The following is a 15,422-nucleotide window of genomic DNA, read 5'->3' as shown; positions in this document are numbered from 1 at the left end:
GCTCGTTGCTGAATGGAAGCTAGTCCCCCAGCTATGTTCCAACATCTAGCGGGACGCCTTCCCAAAAGAGCGGAGGCTGTTATAGGAGCAAAGGGGGGACCAACTCCACATTAATCCCCATGATTGTAGAATGAGATATTCAGGTGTCCACATACTTTCACCTTTAGTGCTACAAATGTATCATTGACACTTAGCTTTAGTGTCACCTGTGAGAACCATTTGCATCCGGTCTTAAAGATTGTAGGAGAGTTCCAATAACAACAATTACCCTGATTGTCTACTTTGTCGTCATCCCTGGGAGGAGAGTACTTGGGCCTTCTGGGCCCTCTCTTAGGCAGACGTTTTCTCTTCAGCACATCACTTAACCGCCTAGGAGAGGGGCAGATTAATGTTGTTCTATAAAGAAGAATGAGAGTTTACTTCTGTGTGATATATCTGACCCATCATACGTGCACATTCACATATATTTAGTACTCGTGTTCTCACCCCTGTGGACTGAGGTCTAGTGAGTCGTCCATGCTGTGCTGGAAGCTAGGCGAGCCCAGGTCTGGGGTGGCGTTGGAGGCCGCCGTAGTGGTCGCAGTGCTGATGGTGGTGGTACACAGGCTAGCTGTGCCGCTGGTGCACGCCTTTGGGGGACTGGTAAGGAAGGCCTCTGACTCAGCCAGGTTCTTCACCTGGTGCATAACACCTGGAGAGGGGAGGGCAGATGGAATACATTGAAAATCCTCTTTACCCCGATTCTCTGAATTGTGATTCAATAAATCAGGGAAAATCTGACATTTAGCTGGATAAACAGCTTTCTGTGGTCCATGACAAGGTACATTACGGTGTGACATCAATTTTCTGACTTTTCTAAAATACATTGAAGCTCAAATAGCAGTTGAGGATCCATCATAACAGGTCCTCTCCTGGTGCTAGAAAAGAGCTGTGTTTCAGCTAGGTGTTTTAGATCATTACAGGTCAGCTCCTCTGGGGAGGAGACACAGACAGGATCCATTACCTTCTCTTCTGAAGAAGACACTGAATACGTCGGGCAGCTTCTGCATGAGGATCTCGGCCATCTGCAGAGAGCCAACTACAATCTTCAGGTCTTGGCTGGACAGCATGGAGGCAATGTGACTGGGAGAAGGAAAAAGACAAATACTGAGGTTCAGGTGTAGTGTAAAGACACATGCTGTACTGGCTATTGCTTTTTGTCCATGGAGGCAGACATCTTGACTCAAGTGCACCCCAAGGTTGAGAGCAAAAGTTCACCTGGACACAGCGTGGTTTCTCAGCACATCCTTGAGGAGCTCGGCATCGGCGAAGAAGATGATCCTGAGGATGGCTCGGAGGCACTTATGTCTGACGGCTGGGCCGGCCGACGAGCTGTACACCTCGTACAGCACCCCGAACAGGGTCTTGATGAAGCACTTGGCCAGCTCAGGGTCCTCCTTCATCAGCTGGGCCCGTGCATCCTCCCGTCTTACCTCCTGGTGACCCCCTGGGGGACAGGCAGAGGAACACTCAGGTAAGTTCTTTTGACTCAAAAGGAGAAATTGGATTCCATCAGCTAGTGCAGAATAAAAACAAAGTAGCCTGTTCAATTTCACAAAAGTTTACAAAGAGATGCTTTAACTTCTTGAGTGTAGGGGGCAGGATTTTCATTTTTGGCAAAAAAACGTACCCATTTGAAACTGCCTATTTCTCAGGCCCAGAAACTAGAATATGCATATAATTGTCAGATTAGGATAGAAAACACTAAAGTTTCCAAAACGGTCAAAATATTGTCTGTGAGTATAACAGAACTGATATTGCAGGCAAAAACCTGATGAATATCAAACCAGGAAGTGGCTTCTATTTTGAAAGCTCCATGGTCCATAGCCTGCCTTCGCTCCATTTAAAGGGATATCAACCAGATTCCTTTTCCTATCGCTTCCTCAAGGTGTCAACAGTCTTAAGACATAGTTTCAGGCTTTTATTTTGAAAAATGAGCGAGAAAGATAACATCGTGTCGGTGGATAGCTGGGTTTTCACTTGAGTTTCGCTTGCGCAACAGAGTGGGGCAGCCATTGTCTCTCCCACTCCTATTGAAAAAACGACAGTCCCTGTTGATATATTATCGATTATACATTTTAAAAACAACCTGAGGATTGATTATAAAAAACGTTTGACAGGTTTCTGTGAACATTACGGATACTATTTGCAATTTTCATCTGTGATGTCGTGACCGCTCGAGCCTGTGGATTTCTGAACATAACGCGCCAAACAAATGGAGGTATTTTGGATATAAAAAAATAATCTTTATGGAACAAAAGGAATATTTATTGTGTAACTGGGAGTCTCGTGAGTGAAAACATCTGAAGATAATCAAAGGTAAGCGATTTAATCTATTGCTTTTCTGACTTTCGTGACCAATCTACTTGGCTGCTAGGTGTTTGTAATATTTTGTCTACTGAGAGAGATGTTCTTAAATAAATGCTTGTTATGCTTTCGCCGAAAAGCTGTACTGAAATCTGACACGCCGGGTGTATTAACAACAGTCTAAGCTGTGTTTTGCTATATTGCACTTGTGATTTCATGAAAATTAAATATGTTTAGTAATTTAATTTGAATTTGGCGCGCTGCAATTCAGCGGGTGTTGATGAAAATGATCCCGCTAACGGGATGGGTGCGTCAAGAAGTTAAGAGCTGCCTCTCATGAGCATTTCTCCATTGGGAAAGAGGTCATCTTTCCTCAATGGGACTACTTTGTTCAAAGAACCAATAACTTGGGGCAGGGACCAAGCTATAAATGTAGGTGAATAGAGCTAGTCTCAGAACCAATCAGGGCATTATACTACATCAACTGACACGAGACGCATATAACTGACACCAGTTTGGGGATAGTCTGTCACTAGAAAGAAAGGTGGAGTGTCTCACCAGTAGTGGGGTTGGCTAAGGGGTTGGGTTTCCTCTGGATACCCCGTGCAGTGCCAGTGTCCTCGTTTATCTGCTGCATAGAGTTGAAGTCAATAGTGTAGACGCGGCCCAGGGTGGACAGGCTGATCTCGTCCTCTCCGTTCTGGTGGGCCGTCTGGAGAGGAAGAGAGAACCAGACACCCCCAGACGTTAGTGTAACACTGGGCTACACAGGGGATTCACACAGCTCACAACATACGAAGAAGGTCTACTTTGTTGTAGTATAGGGCAGGGCCAAGAGTTTTCCCGGACAACCTGAAGAGAAACTCTGGGCCCCAAGTCTGGATGAAAAGAAAGTCCCTAATAATGGAGCGGAGCAGCGTGTCTGTTCTTTACCTCAATGATGCGACTGTCGATGCGGTTGTAGGGGTGCCACAGGCCCCGGTCGTCCCTCCACTGCCAGATGGCCCCCTCTGTGGCCTGGGCACTGCCCTTCTTCAGCATGAGGTCCACAGCAAATATGCCCTCTCTAGGAAGGCAGGGCATCAGCTCGCTGGTGGTGGGGGAGACAACAAAAAGACAGTTAGCAAAGTGCATCAGTAAACTTCGCAAACAAGGCATGTGGTGAGTGCATGGAGGCCGCCATCTTTATGTACGTCCACCATTGGGGCAGAAAAGGTTGTTGTAACGCTGAAAGCAGCAGCAGAGGGGTTTCCCTTACCAGATGAGTGAGGTGAGTTCATAGAGCTCCTGTGGGCTACGGGGCACCAGGTCAATCTGCTCCTGACAGCTACCGTTGGCCGCGCCGCACAGAAGGAAGCGCAGAGTCTCTGCAATATCTGAACAAAAACAACATCCTTAGTTCACTCTTTCCACAGGCAACTGGCTTAGACACTGTCAAGGACTTTAGCCTTGGAGGCATTTAGACTGCCATTATATATTTCACTTCCCCAAGATTTTGTAAGCTGCATTGTTAGGCTTTATTCAAGTGAGACGGGTAAATACGCACAGATAGAAAGCGTGTGTGTCGGTCTGTGAGCCACTCACTCTGCTTCATGAGCTGCACGGCCAGACAGGGGCAGTTGGAGCACATGAGGGAGAACATGCGCACCACCATGATGAACATGCCCGAGCTGAGCACAGGCGGGGTGACCACCAGCAGCTGTTGGATGTTGGTCAGCAGGTCCCGCGAGGCCACCTGCTGCAGCAGGTTCTGTGGACAATGGCCATACAGAGGTCAAGGGTCAGTCATTGTGATGACATCATGGGTCTGCTCGGGAGGGTGAGAAATGTTAGAGCCATAGAAATGTGTCAAGTAGAACCGCCTCACTCACCTCCTCGTGTTGAAAGTTATCCACCAGTCTGGCAAAACAGAGACAAGTGCTTTCGACAGATTTCTTATCCTGTACGTGGGGGGGAATAACCACATTAGACAACTGACGCGTCTTCACAGGTAACATGCCACAGACAACACCAACCTCACCTGCAACATAGAGCATGTAAAAGGTGAACGTGTGTGTACCTGGTGTGTGAGTCTCTGGGTCAGCAGTGGCAGAGAGTCAGAGACAAAGTGGAACTCGTCAGGGGTGATGCTCTGGCAACAGTTGGCGGCAATGGCCAGGGCGTTCCTCTGGGCGTTGATGCTAAAGAACTCCAGGTACAGCAGACAGTCAGCCAGGCCACCCTGCATGACACAAGAAACACCCACAGTTATACACAAGGATAGGGATAGATGGCACATATGGGGACAGATTTAGATCTTACAAAATAAAGTGAGACAGGAGGGAGGAAGGGGGTCCCACAAAATGTGTGAATACAAAAATGGCTTTCATTCTACTCCGTTTAATTTCTTATGGATGGGGGGCAGTATTGAGTAGCTTGGATGAATAAGGTGCCCAGAGTAAACTGCCTGCTACTCAGGCCCAGAAGCTAAGATACGCATATTATTAGTATTATTATATTTGGATAGAAAACACTGAAGTTTCTAAAACTGTTTGAATGATGTCTAACAGAAATCATATGGCAGGCAAAAACCTGAGAAAATCCAACCAGGAAGTGGGAAATCTCACGTTTGTAGGTTAAGTCTTTGCCTATCCAATATACAGTGGAGATTTGGTCCAATTGCACTTCAAAAGGCTTCCACTAGATGTCAACAGTCTTTACACCCTTGTTTCAGGCTTCTACTGTGAAGGGGGGGAGAATAAGAGCTGTTTAAGTCAGCTGTCTAGCAGAATGCCATGAGCTAAGTCATGCGCGCAGCAGTGAGAGCTAGCTGCGTTCCTTTTCATTTCTAAAGACAAAGGAATTGTCCAGTTGGAATATTATTGAAGATTTGTTAAAAACATCCTAAAGATTGATTCTATACATCGTTTGACATGTTTCTACAAACTGTAATACAACTTTTTGGACTTTGTCTGGACTAAGTATGCCTGCGCCTCATGAATTTGGATTTGTGAACTAAATGCGCTAACAAAAGGAGATATGTGGACAAATTATGGACTTTATCGAACAAAACAAACATTTATTGTGGAACTGGGATTCTTGGGAGTGCATTCTGATGAAGATCAAAGGTAAGTGAATATTTAATGCCATTTCTGACTTCTGTTGACTCCACAATATGGCGGGTATCTGTATGGCTTGTTTTGGTGTCTGAAGCGCTGTACTCAGATTATTGCATGGTGTGCTTTTTCAGTAAAGCTTTTTTGAGATCTGACAGCAGTTGCATTAAGGAGATTCCATGTATAACACTGGTATTTCCATTAACATGTATGATCAATATTTCTGTAAATTGATGAGGCTCTAACGCAAAATCACCAGATGTTTTGGAAGCAAAACATTACTGAACATAACGCGCCAATGTAAACAGATTTTTGGCTATAAATATGAACTCTATTGAACAAAAGTCCTATGAGTCATCTGATGAAGATCAAAGGTTAGTGATTCATTTGATCTATTTCTGCTTTTTGTGACTCCTCTCTTTGGCTGGAAAATGGCTGCGTTTTTCTGTGACTAGGTGCTGACCTAACATAATCGCATGGTATGCTTTCGTCGTAAAGCCTTTTTGAAAGCGGACACTGTGGTTGGATTTACAAGAAGTTTAAAATGGTGTATAATACTTGTATGTTTGAGGAATTTTAATTGAGATTGCTGTTTAAATTTGGCACCCTGCACTTTCACTGGTTTTTCCATCCAAATTATATGCATATCCTAGCTTCTGGGTTTGAGTAGCAGGCAATTTAATTTGGGCACGCTTTTCATCCAAAATTCCGAATGCTGCCCCCTACCCTAGGGTAAAGCGATATTATTATTCATACAGACACAGAGTTGGCCTTCAACACTGAGGGATCTCTGACCAAATTGTTGAAATCAAAATGGCTTCCGTTAATCTTTCCATCCCTATACACAACATTTAAATTACTACATTTATGCATCACTGCACAACAGGGTTTCTGTTAAATTAAGATCTGGCACCGGACAATGTGACCGGGATGATTTTAATACAACGTCCATTTGAGAATTTACTAAACCCCTATGCATTGGGTGGATAACCCATCAGGGCTACCCCCACGCTGCTCAGAATGACATATCTAATTTACATTATGGTAATACATATTAACAGAACATGCAACTCAAGTAATAAAGCAGCCAATAGGTTTTCAAACATTTGCCAAAATGCAATTCACGGGAAAACACAATTCTAACCAGCACCGTTGATAGCAGTTCCATATGGTCCATATTCCATACAGTTCCAGATGGAGCAAAGGGGGAAATCAACACCATATTAATGCCATGATTTTGGAATGAGATGGTAAATGTACCGTCAATCCCTGTCATTTGGTTACATACATTCCTGTTAATGCATGCCATTGAAGGCCGAAACGTCAATCTTTTAACCTTCTCTTAAAAAATATTTTTATTTTTATGGTGAGCGAGCATTGTGCCCTTTCCTGTCCAATGACTTTTAGGTTGCACCTCTACTTACGTTGGTTGAGCACATTCTACTTATTTCCAAACGCACGTATTAGTCATTTACCATTCTCCTCTCTGCAAGCTATTTGAAAAATCTTTCCAACAATCTCCCCTTCGATAATCACCCATTTCCAGTGTGAAAGACCTACTGCTGCATTGGCCTTTAGGCTATTCTTAGCTGTCGACGGCTCACGTGGTAGTCAATGTGTTCATAAGGTAGAGCCGTAGTCACATTATTTAACTTCTTAAATGATTCATTCAGATTTTTTATGAGTAACCACGTGACAATAATTGAGAAACAAAAACGTAATACTTTAAATGACTGTTCCACGAAAATGCGCATATGAACATAACTGGCATGCAGAACGGTAGAAATGGTACGACACAAACTTCCCAAACTTGAAACTCACGCACCACCTATGATGTCTATAGAAAATAATTGCCTCCATGGTCAGATTTTGACAAAAGGCTACTTTGAAGCAAGGTAAGCCATGCCTCATTAAATAAAAACATACAGGATTCAAATCATTTCAAAAAGCATACTGCCTCCAGCTCACATTGTAAAGTGGTACAGTGGGGCAAAAAAAGTATTTAGTCAGCCACCAATTGTGCAAGTTCTCCCACTTAAAAAGATGAGGCCTGTAATTTCCATCATAGGTACACTTCAACTATGACAGACAAAATGAGAAAGAAAAAAAATCCAGAAAAATCACATTGTAGGAATTTAATTAATTAATTTGCAAATTATGGTGGAAAATAAGTATTTGGTCACCTACAAACAAGCAAGATTTCTGCCTCTCACAGACCTGTAACTTCTTCTTTAAGAGTCTCCTCTGTCCTCTACTCGTTACCTGTATTAATGGCAAGTGTTATCAGTACAAGACACCTGTCCACAACCTCAAACAGTCACACTCCACTATGGCCAAGACCAAAGAGCTGTCAAAGGACACCAGAAACAAAATTGTAGACCTGCACCAGGCTGGGAAGACTGAATCTGCAATAGGTAAGCAGTGTGTGTGAAGAAATCAACTGTGGGAGCAATTATTAGGAAATGGAAGACATACAAGACCACTGATAATCTCCCTCGATCTGGGGCTCCACGCAAGAACTCACCCCGTGGGGTCAAAATGATCACAAGAACGGTGAGCAAAAATCCCAGAACCACACGGGGGGACCTAGTGAATGACCTGCAGAAAGCTGGGACCAAAGTAACAAAGCCTACCATCAGCAAGGGCATTGAAGATGAAACGTGGCTGGGTATTTCAGCATGACAATGATCCCAAACACACCGCCCGGGCAACGAAGGAGTGGCTTCGTAAGAAGCATTTCAAGGTCCTGGAGTGGCCTAGCCAGTCTCCAGATCTCAACCCCATAGAAAATCTTTGGAGGGAGTTGAAAGTCCGTGTTGCCCAGCAACAGCCCCAAAACATCACTGCTCTAGAGGAGATCTGCATGGAGGAATGGGCCAAAATACCAGCAACAGTGTGTGAAAACCTTGTGAAGACTTACAGAAAACGTTTGACCTCTGTCATTGCCAACAAAGGGTATCTAACAAAGTATTGAGAAACTTTTGTTATTGACCAAATACTTATTTTCCACCATAATTTGCACATAAATTCATTAAAAATCCTACAATGTGATTTTCTGGATTTTTTTTCTCGTTTTGTCTTGTCATAGTTGAAGTGTACTACCTATGATGAAAATTACAGGCCTCTCATCTTTTTAAGTGGGAGAACTTGCACAATTGGTGGCTGACTAAATACTTTTTTGCCCCACTGTATGTGAAGAGCTGATAGTCTGTTGCCTGCACTTGAATGGTGAATGGGAGGTGCGCTTCAATTACAAGTTAATAAAAACAGCTCGTTTTAAAATCGTGCACCAAAACTCTTAACACGCGATTGCATTTAGAATTGTTGCAAATAAAAGCTTGTTTTATTCCAGCAGCAACCAGCTGAGGAGCTGCAGGTGAAATCCTGCTCAAAATAGACTGTACGCGGTGATAGTTGTGTTGGATAAACAAGATACATGACTAATAAATACACAGGCCAATTTAATAATAACAAATATTTAATTAACCTTTAGACTGAAAAGCATAACAGTCGACTGATATTTCAATAAATTAATAAAAAGCATTATTTTGCAAGGGGATTTCTTTACTCCAGGTCTTTTTGACCGGCAACAGTTTGATTTATCGACCCCCCCCCACAAAAGCCGTCTATTTCCGGCTAACGGAAAACCTGTTGCACAGCTATCTTATAGCCACCACAGTTAACTTATTTTAAGGTGAGCCAATGAGACCCGGGTAGGGAGCAGAGATGACATGAGAGAGAGGCAGAGCTGAGCCACAGGTGAGAGACAGAGGGAGAAACACTTACAGCCTGCAGGATGGCTTTGCTGTGACGCCTTGACAACATCTCCAAGGCAGTCAGGGCCTGCTCCGCCACATCAATGAATTGGATCACCTGAAGCTGCAGGCAAAGAGGAGAGAGATAGATCCATTAGCATAGCCACCACCGGTTTATGACCGCATTTGAATGAAGACGGAACAAGCACATGAGAGAATGACAGAAATGGAAGACAAGAGAAGAACGTGTGGGTTAGAAATACTTGGGGTGCATTCAGAAGGCATGAATTGGTGGGACATGTTTTCAAAGGACTAGGTAGTACTTAAAATTGAATGAGAATGTTTCAGTTTCAAAGCGTGTGTTTAGTGCCTACTGAACCTGAGCAGAGGGGGTCATCCTACCTTTTCCAGGAAGACAGGGATGGCGTCCACGACCACAGCAGAGGACCGAGGCAGCGCCTCCATCATGTAAGTGAGAGCACGGGAGGCGTGGTTCATCTGAGCAGAGTCACGGGTTAAGATACAGTTTTCACAAGAATAACCACAAAGCAACCATGTTGGCTGGAACCATACAGTTAACACTGCTCAGGTATAGTTTTTTGCAATCAAATGTAACTAGGAGACAGGGTGCAGTGTTTGCACATTCTTTGCGAAACTTTTCAGCACCTGCAATGTAGGCCTAATGTCATGGTGAAAATCAAATATCACTGCCCCCCCAAAGATAGAAGCTCAGGATACTCACAATGTCAAAATTATGCTCCATCTGCAACAATGTGATCTGTGAGGAAGAGGGGAATAAGAGACTCCAATCAAATCAAGACCGTGTAAAATGACTTAAGACAAAAAGGTGGACAAATAATTGAGTGACTCACCAGAGCGGGCACCACACTCTTCACAGGGAAGCCTCCTAGCGTCTCCTCGTTGCCCATCACCAGCAGCTGGCACATCTCGATGGCGGCCTGGAGCTGCTGGGACTCGTCACCGGTGGCCTGCAGGCCCTGCAGCAGCTGCTGAGCTTTGGAGCCTGGGAGGAGAAGAGGGATAAAGCAGGTCAGAGTAGAGACTGAACAGCAGGGCCAGTATTCACGTGCTGATATAGGATCAGTTTAGCCTTTAAGATCAAACTGAATAAGATTATATGGCGAGGGGATCAGACCCTAGATCAGCACTCCTGAGAAACTATTTTAACATGGGACCTGCCAGGAGTGCAGTGAGCATACACTTGGATTACAGTTGAGTCAATAGCGGGTTAGAAGAATAAAGAGACATAAGTGAACTCAACACCTCCCCTGAGAATATAAACATCTTGCTCACAGTTAAGTGGTAATTAAATGCATTCTGGACACAGACAAAGTGTAGTACTTACTGGCTCCACTGCCTATGGTTCTGTGAAACAGCTGGGACATACGGGGTCCCAGGGGCCCAAAGAGGTGTGGGGGTAGACCCCTGGCCTCCAAAAGGGCTGTGAGGAGAAAACAGCCAGGTTAGACAACAACCAAAGACCCAGCAACACCAACAGGGGCTGACAGGGAACTTAAGACAGGAACATTGGCACCTGTATCAATTTGTGTATGTATGCATGTATGTTTTTTAAAACTTCCACCCCCTTTTCTCCCAAAATTCATGGTATCCAATTGGTAGTTGCAGCGATGAGACAAGACTAACTCCCGTACGGACTTGGGAGAGGCGAAGGTCGAGAGCCATGCGTCCTCCGAAACACGACCCAACCAAGCTACACTGCTTGTTGACACAATGCCTGCTTAACCCGGGAAATCAGCCACACCAATGTGTCGGAAGAAACACCGTACACCTGGTGAGCGCGCATGTGTCCGGCCCGCCACAGGAGGCGCTAGAGCGCGATTGGACAAGGCTATCCCTGCTGTCCAAACCCTCCCCTAACCCGGACGACGCTGGGCCAATTGTGCGCCGCCCCATGGGTCTCCCGGTCGCGGCCAGCTGCGACAGAGCCTGAACTTGAAACAGGCTCTAGTGGCACAGCTAGCAACTGCGATGCAGTACCTTAAAATACTGTGCCACTCAGGAGGCCCCTGGAACCTGTTTCTAAGGAAAGCTGTGATAATCATACCTTGGAGTCTGCCCATTTCAGAGTCATCGGACTCACTCTCACCGGATGTGGTCATCCCTACAGCTCCGGCCACTGAACTAGAAGCTGGAGAGAGAGAGAGAAAAAAAGAACTGTTACACCACTATTTTCATTATCAGAATGACAACCGATTTCTCTCATAAGGTAGGCCAGGTCAGTACAGGTGCATCAATGCTGGGACCGAGAGACAGAATAACAGCTTCTATATCAAGGCCATCAGAGTGTTAAACAGCCATCACTAACACAAGCGCTGCTGCCCACAGACTTGAAATCACTGGCCACTTTAACAAATGGATCATTAGTCACTTAAAATGCTACTTTAATAATGTTTACATATCTTGCATTACTCATCTCATATGCATATACTGTAAATTATATCATTATTGCATCTTGTCTACGCTGCTCAGTCCTCATCCATATATTTATATATTATTATTCCATTCCTTTACTTAGATGTGTGTAATAGGTAGCTGTGGGAATTGTTAGACTACTTGTTAGATATTGCTGCACTGTCAAAAACATAAGCACAAGCATTTCGCTACACTCGCAATATGTTAACCATGTGTATGTGACCAATAAAATTTGATTTGATTTAAAGGGTTATACAAGCCCAGGCAGGGCTAGTAATAGTCAATGATCTTTTAGTATAGATGCACACAAACCAAGCAGAGGCTACACCAAGCTTTGGCTGGCTCCTATGCGTTTAAACCAAACACATACCAGAAATTCTTTGGATAGTCCAAATGTTTTGAGCCACGAAAGGCCCATGGGGAGAGAATCTCTGCTACCACAAGCAGGTCGTGTACCACTGAGATTTGCCTGACCATGCGAGCTGAGAAGGAAAAACTCTGTGCCCTAGCAGCAGTAGGTACCTGTACCTGAAGCCCCCTGCGGGGCCTCGTCAGTGCGGGCGGCCGAGGAGTTGGCCCCGTCCTGGTTGTTGTCCGAGTCGGCCATCTTCTCTTGTCGGCGAGCGTCGGCTGCCCCGCGCTTGCCCAGGCCTGAGCCTCGCCGACTGCACAGACAGGGGGGGAGAAAAAGGCAGAGGGGGACAGTGAGTGACGGCGCAGCAAACAATTAGATCACAGAGCCCACGGTCAAACAAGACAGCACACAAATGACATTCCTGGTCATAAGGAACCACTGACTCACACTTGCTCTTTCACAATGTGAACATAAGTTTACTAGAGTTGCAAAGGGTTGAAAATTTTCCAATAAATTCTGGAAAATTTTCCCGGGAAATATTCCAATGGGAAGTTAAGCCCGGGAATTTTGCTTAAATTCATTAAAAAAATTGTTAGCTTACAACAGTGAACCTTCTTTGTGGGATACACAAGGCAATTCTAGGTTGTGTGGCATATTTTGGTTAAACTATCCCCCAATTCAATGGAATTGCAACCCTCTGCATGCACAGTGCATTCTTCCATCACATGTACAGCTGATTCTCAAGATCTTGCACACCAATGAGATGCTATTGAGCCACACTACTACACTGTCTGAGCCAAGAACTACATGCTTTCTGGTAAGTTTTGATTACAATACTGGGTGGGGTCAATATATTTTATATGACATGATTTTTTGTTAGCTAGTAAATAGTAACCTATAGCAAAGTGTGCTTAAATCATTACTAACTTAACAATTTCTGCTAGTTAGTTTTTGCTACCATGTGGGTTTTAGCTTGCGTGAGCCTGCTAACAAATGTTTCATTTTAAAACACCTTACAAAGAAGTTGTTTAATATAACTGCTTAACTTTTTATCTGTACATAGAATTTTTTCTTCTCATCTTTACAAGGAAAATGCTATCTGATGTGTGGAGACATTTCACTGCAGCTAATGTAGAAGGAAAATGTGTGTACATTTGCAAATACTGTGCCAAATCATATGTGAAGAATGCAACAAAGATGCAGAATTATTTGGCCAAGTGCATAAAGTTCCCTCAATGCCCACTCTGTCCTCTACTTCTATTCAAGGTGAAAATGATGAATCAGACACCTTATAGATAGCAACAGCTCATGGCCATCCTGGAATCAGAATTAGTTTTTTGACTGAATGCGGGAACGTAGTCCGAGAAATGCTGATGAATGTCTTGCTCAAGCTGTGTTTGCAACTGGTTCACCTCTGATGCTCGCAGGCAATGTGTATTGGAAGAGATTTCTGAATGCTCAGCCCAGCATCTACTCATTTGCTGGATGCAGAGTTCAACAGAGTTCAAGTGAAGGTCAAGAAAACCATAGAGAAAGCAGACTATTGCAATCATCTCTGACGGGTGATCGAATGTTGTTGGGCCAGGAAAAAAACTACATAATCGCCACCCCTCAACCAGTATTATACAAGAGCCTAGACACAAGGGACAGACACACCGGTCTCTACATTGCAGATGAGCTGAAGGCAGTCATCTATGACCTTGGACCACAGAAAGTATTTGCACTGGTGACAGACAATGCTGCAAACATGAAGGCTGCTTGGTCTAAAGTGGAGGAGTCCTACCCTCACATCACACCGATTGGCTCTGCTGCTCATGCATTGAATCTGCTCCTCAAGGACATCATTGCGCTGAAAACAATGGATAGACTCTACAAGAGAGCCAAGGAAATGGTTAGGTATGTGAAGGGTCATCAAGTTGAAGCAGCAATCTACCTCACCAAGCAAAGTGAGAAGAATAAGAACACCACATTGAAGCTGCCCAGCCACACCCATTGGGGTGGTGTTGTCATGTTTGTCAGTATCCTGGAGGGGAAGGAGTCTCTCCCAGAAATGGCTGTATATACACAGTCTGCCGATATGGACAGCCCCATCAAGAGGATCCTCCTGGATGATATATTTTGGGAGAGAGTGGTAAGCAGCCCGAAACTACCTGAAACCTATAGCAGTAGCCATTGCACAGATTGAGGGAGATAATGCCATCCTGTCTGATGTTCAGACTCTGCTTGTAGATGTAAGAGCAGAAATCCGTACTGTCCTGCCCACTTCACGGTTGCTCCAGGCAGAGGAAACTGCAGTTCTGAAATGCATCAAAAAGCGTGAAGACTTCTGCCCGAAGCCCATACACACCTCAACATACATGTTGGACCCCAAGTATGCTGGCAAGAGCATCCTGTCTGGTGCAGAGATCAACAAGACCTATGGTGTCATCACTACCATGTCTCGCCACCTTGGCCTGGATGAGGGCAAGGTGTTTTGGCAGTCTGGCGAAGTACACATCCAAGCAAGGGCTTTGGGATGGAGATGCAATATGGCAGTCGTGCCAACATCTCATCAGCCACCTGATGGAAGGAACTTTGTGGATCTGAGGCTCTTCCACCGTTGCCTCCATCATCCTCCAAATTCAACCAACATCAGCCACTTCAGAGCGCAACTGGTCCTTGTCTAGGAACACACACACACACAACAGGCTGACCAATACAAGGGTTGAAAAATTGGTGGCCATCCGGGGAAATTTGAGACTTTATGAGCCTGACAACAAGCCATCCTCAACCAGTTTGGAAAGTGACAGTGAAGATGAATCCTCAGAGTCTGATGTTTAAGAAGTGGACATTGAGGTCCAGGGAGAAGACATGGAAGCCTGAGAGGAAGACAACCAAAGCTTTAGTTTCTAGACTACCATTCCACAGATGTATGTTAAAGATTTTGGGGAGATGCGATGGATCATTGGGGATCACTCAATATTCCCCTGTTGTTATTCTTTGAAATCATCCCACTTGAAGAGTCAACTCTTAATAAACCTTTTGGGTAGGGGCAGTATTTTCACCTCCGGATGAAAAGCCTGCCCAAATTAAACTGCCTGTTACTCAGGCCCATAAGGAGGGGATATGCATATAATTAGTAGATTTGGATAGAAAACACTCAAGTTTCCAAAACTGTTAAAATAATGTCTGAGTATAACAGAACTGATATGGTAAAAACCTGCGAAAACCTGTGGAAAATCCAACCAGGAAGTACTATTATTTTGAAAGACTGTCTACCCCTACAAAGACTTAGGACCCAGTTCACTATGGCTTCCTCTACATGTGGCCAGTCTTTAGGCATTGTTTCAGGCTTTTACTCTGAAAAACTTGTTCGATGAGTGGACAGTGGAAATTTCCAGACATGAGCCAAGTGCGTGATCAGGAGCACGCCTTTCT

At 44.5% G+C, this 15,422-nt stretch overlaps 1 protein-coding gene across 14 annotated transcripts in view; it reads right to left on the bottom strand.

Annotated features, from left to right (window-relative positions):
• The window catches only part of LOC115141687 (E3 ubiquitin-protein ligase TRIP12), a 53,612-nt gene that overhangs the window by 18,286 nt on the left and 19,904 nt on the right, over nucleotides 1-15,422 (bottom strand). For 5 of the 14 annotated variants that reach the window (XM_065000263.1, XM_065000265.1, XM_065000269.1 and 2 more), the window contains 17 exons: nucleotides 12,173-12,325; nucleotides 11,283-11,366; nucleotides 10,563-10,658; nucleotides 10,069-10,220; nucleotides 9,939-9,974; nucleotides 9,599-9,694; nucleotides 9,228-9,320; nucleotides 4,406-4,567; nucleotides 4,218-4,286; nucleotides 3,931-4,096; nucleotides 3,605-3,722; nucleotides 3,280-3,436; nucleotides 2,905-3,058; nucleotides 1,258-1,486; nucleotides 1,004-1,122; nucleotides 487-691; nucleotides 269-369 (listed from right to left, as the gene is read on the bottom strand). In XM_065000263.1, coding sequence (XP_064856335.1) covers nucleotides 269-369; nucleotides 487-691; nucleotides 1,004-1,122; nucleotides 1,258-1,486; nucleotides 2,905-3,058; nucleotides 3,280-3,436; nucleotides 3,605-3,722; nucleotides 3,931-4,096; nucleotides 4,218-4,286; nucleotides 4,406-4,567; nucleotides 9,228-9,320; nucleotides 9,599-9,694; nucleotides 9,939-9,974; nucleotides 10,069-10,220; nucleotides 10,563-10,658; nucleotides 11,283-11,366; nucleotides 12,173-12,325 — 2,190 coding nt within the window. The remainder of the gene's footprint in view (nucleotides 1-268; nucleotides 370-486; nucleotides 692-1,003; nucleotides 1,123-1,257; nucleotides 1,487-2,904; nucleotides 3,059-3,279; nucleotides 3,437-3,604; nucleotides 3,723-3,930; nucleotides 4,097-4,217; nucleotides 4,287-4,405; nucleotides 4,568-9,227; nucleotides 9,321-9,598; nucleotides 9,695-9,938; nucleotides 9,975-10,068; nucleotides 10,221-10,562; nucleotides 10,659-11,282; nucleotides 11,367-12,172; nucleotides 12,326-15,422) is intronic. The other 9 variants (XM_029680783.2, XM_029680784.2, XM_029680789.2 and 6 more) reach the window with 4 other exon arrangements.

The sequence above is a fragment of the Oncorhynchus nerka genome, linkage group LG14 (assembly GCF_034236695.1).
Source record: "Oncorhynchus nerka isolate Pitt River linkage group LG14, Oner_Uvic_2.0, whole genome shotgun sequence".
Lineage (NCBI taxonomy): Eukaryota > Metazoa > Chordata > Actinopteri > Salmoniformes > Salmonidae > Oncorhynchus > Oncorhynchus nerka.
This window is presented reverse-complemented; position numbering and strand designations above follow the sequence as displayed.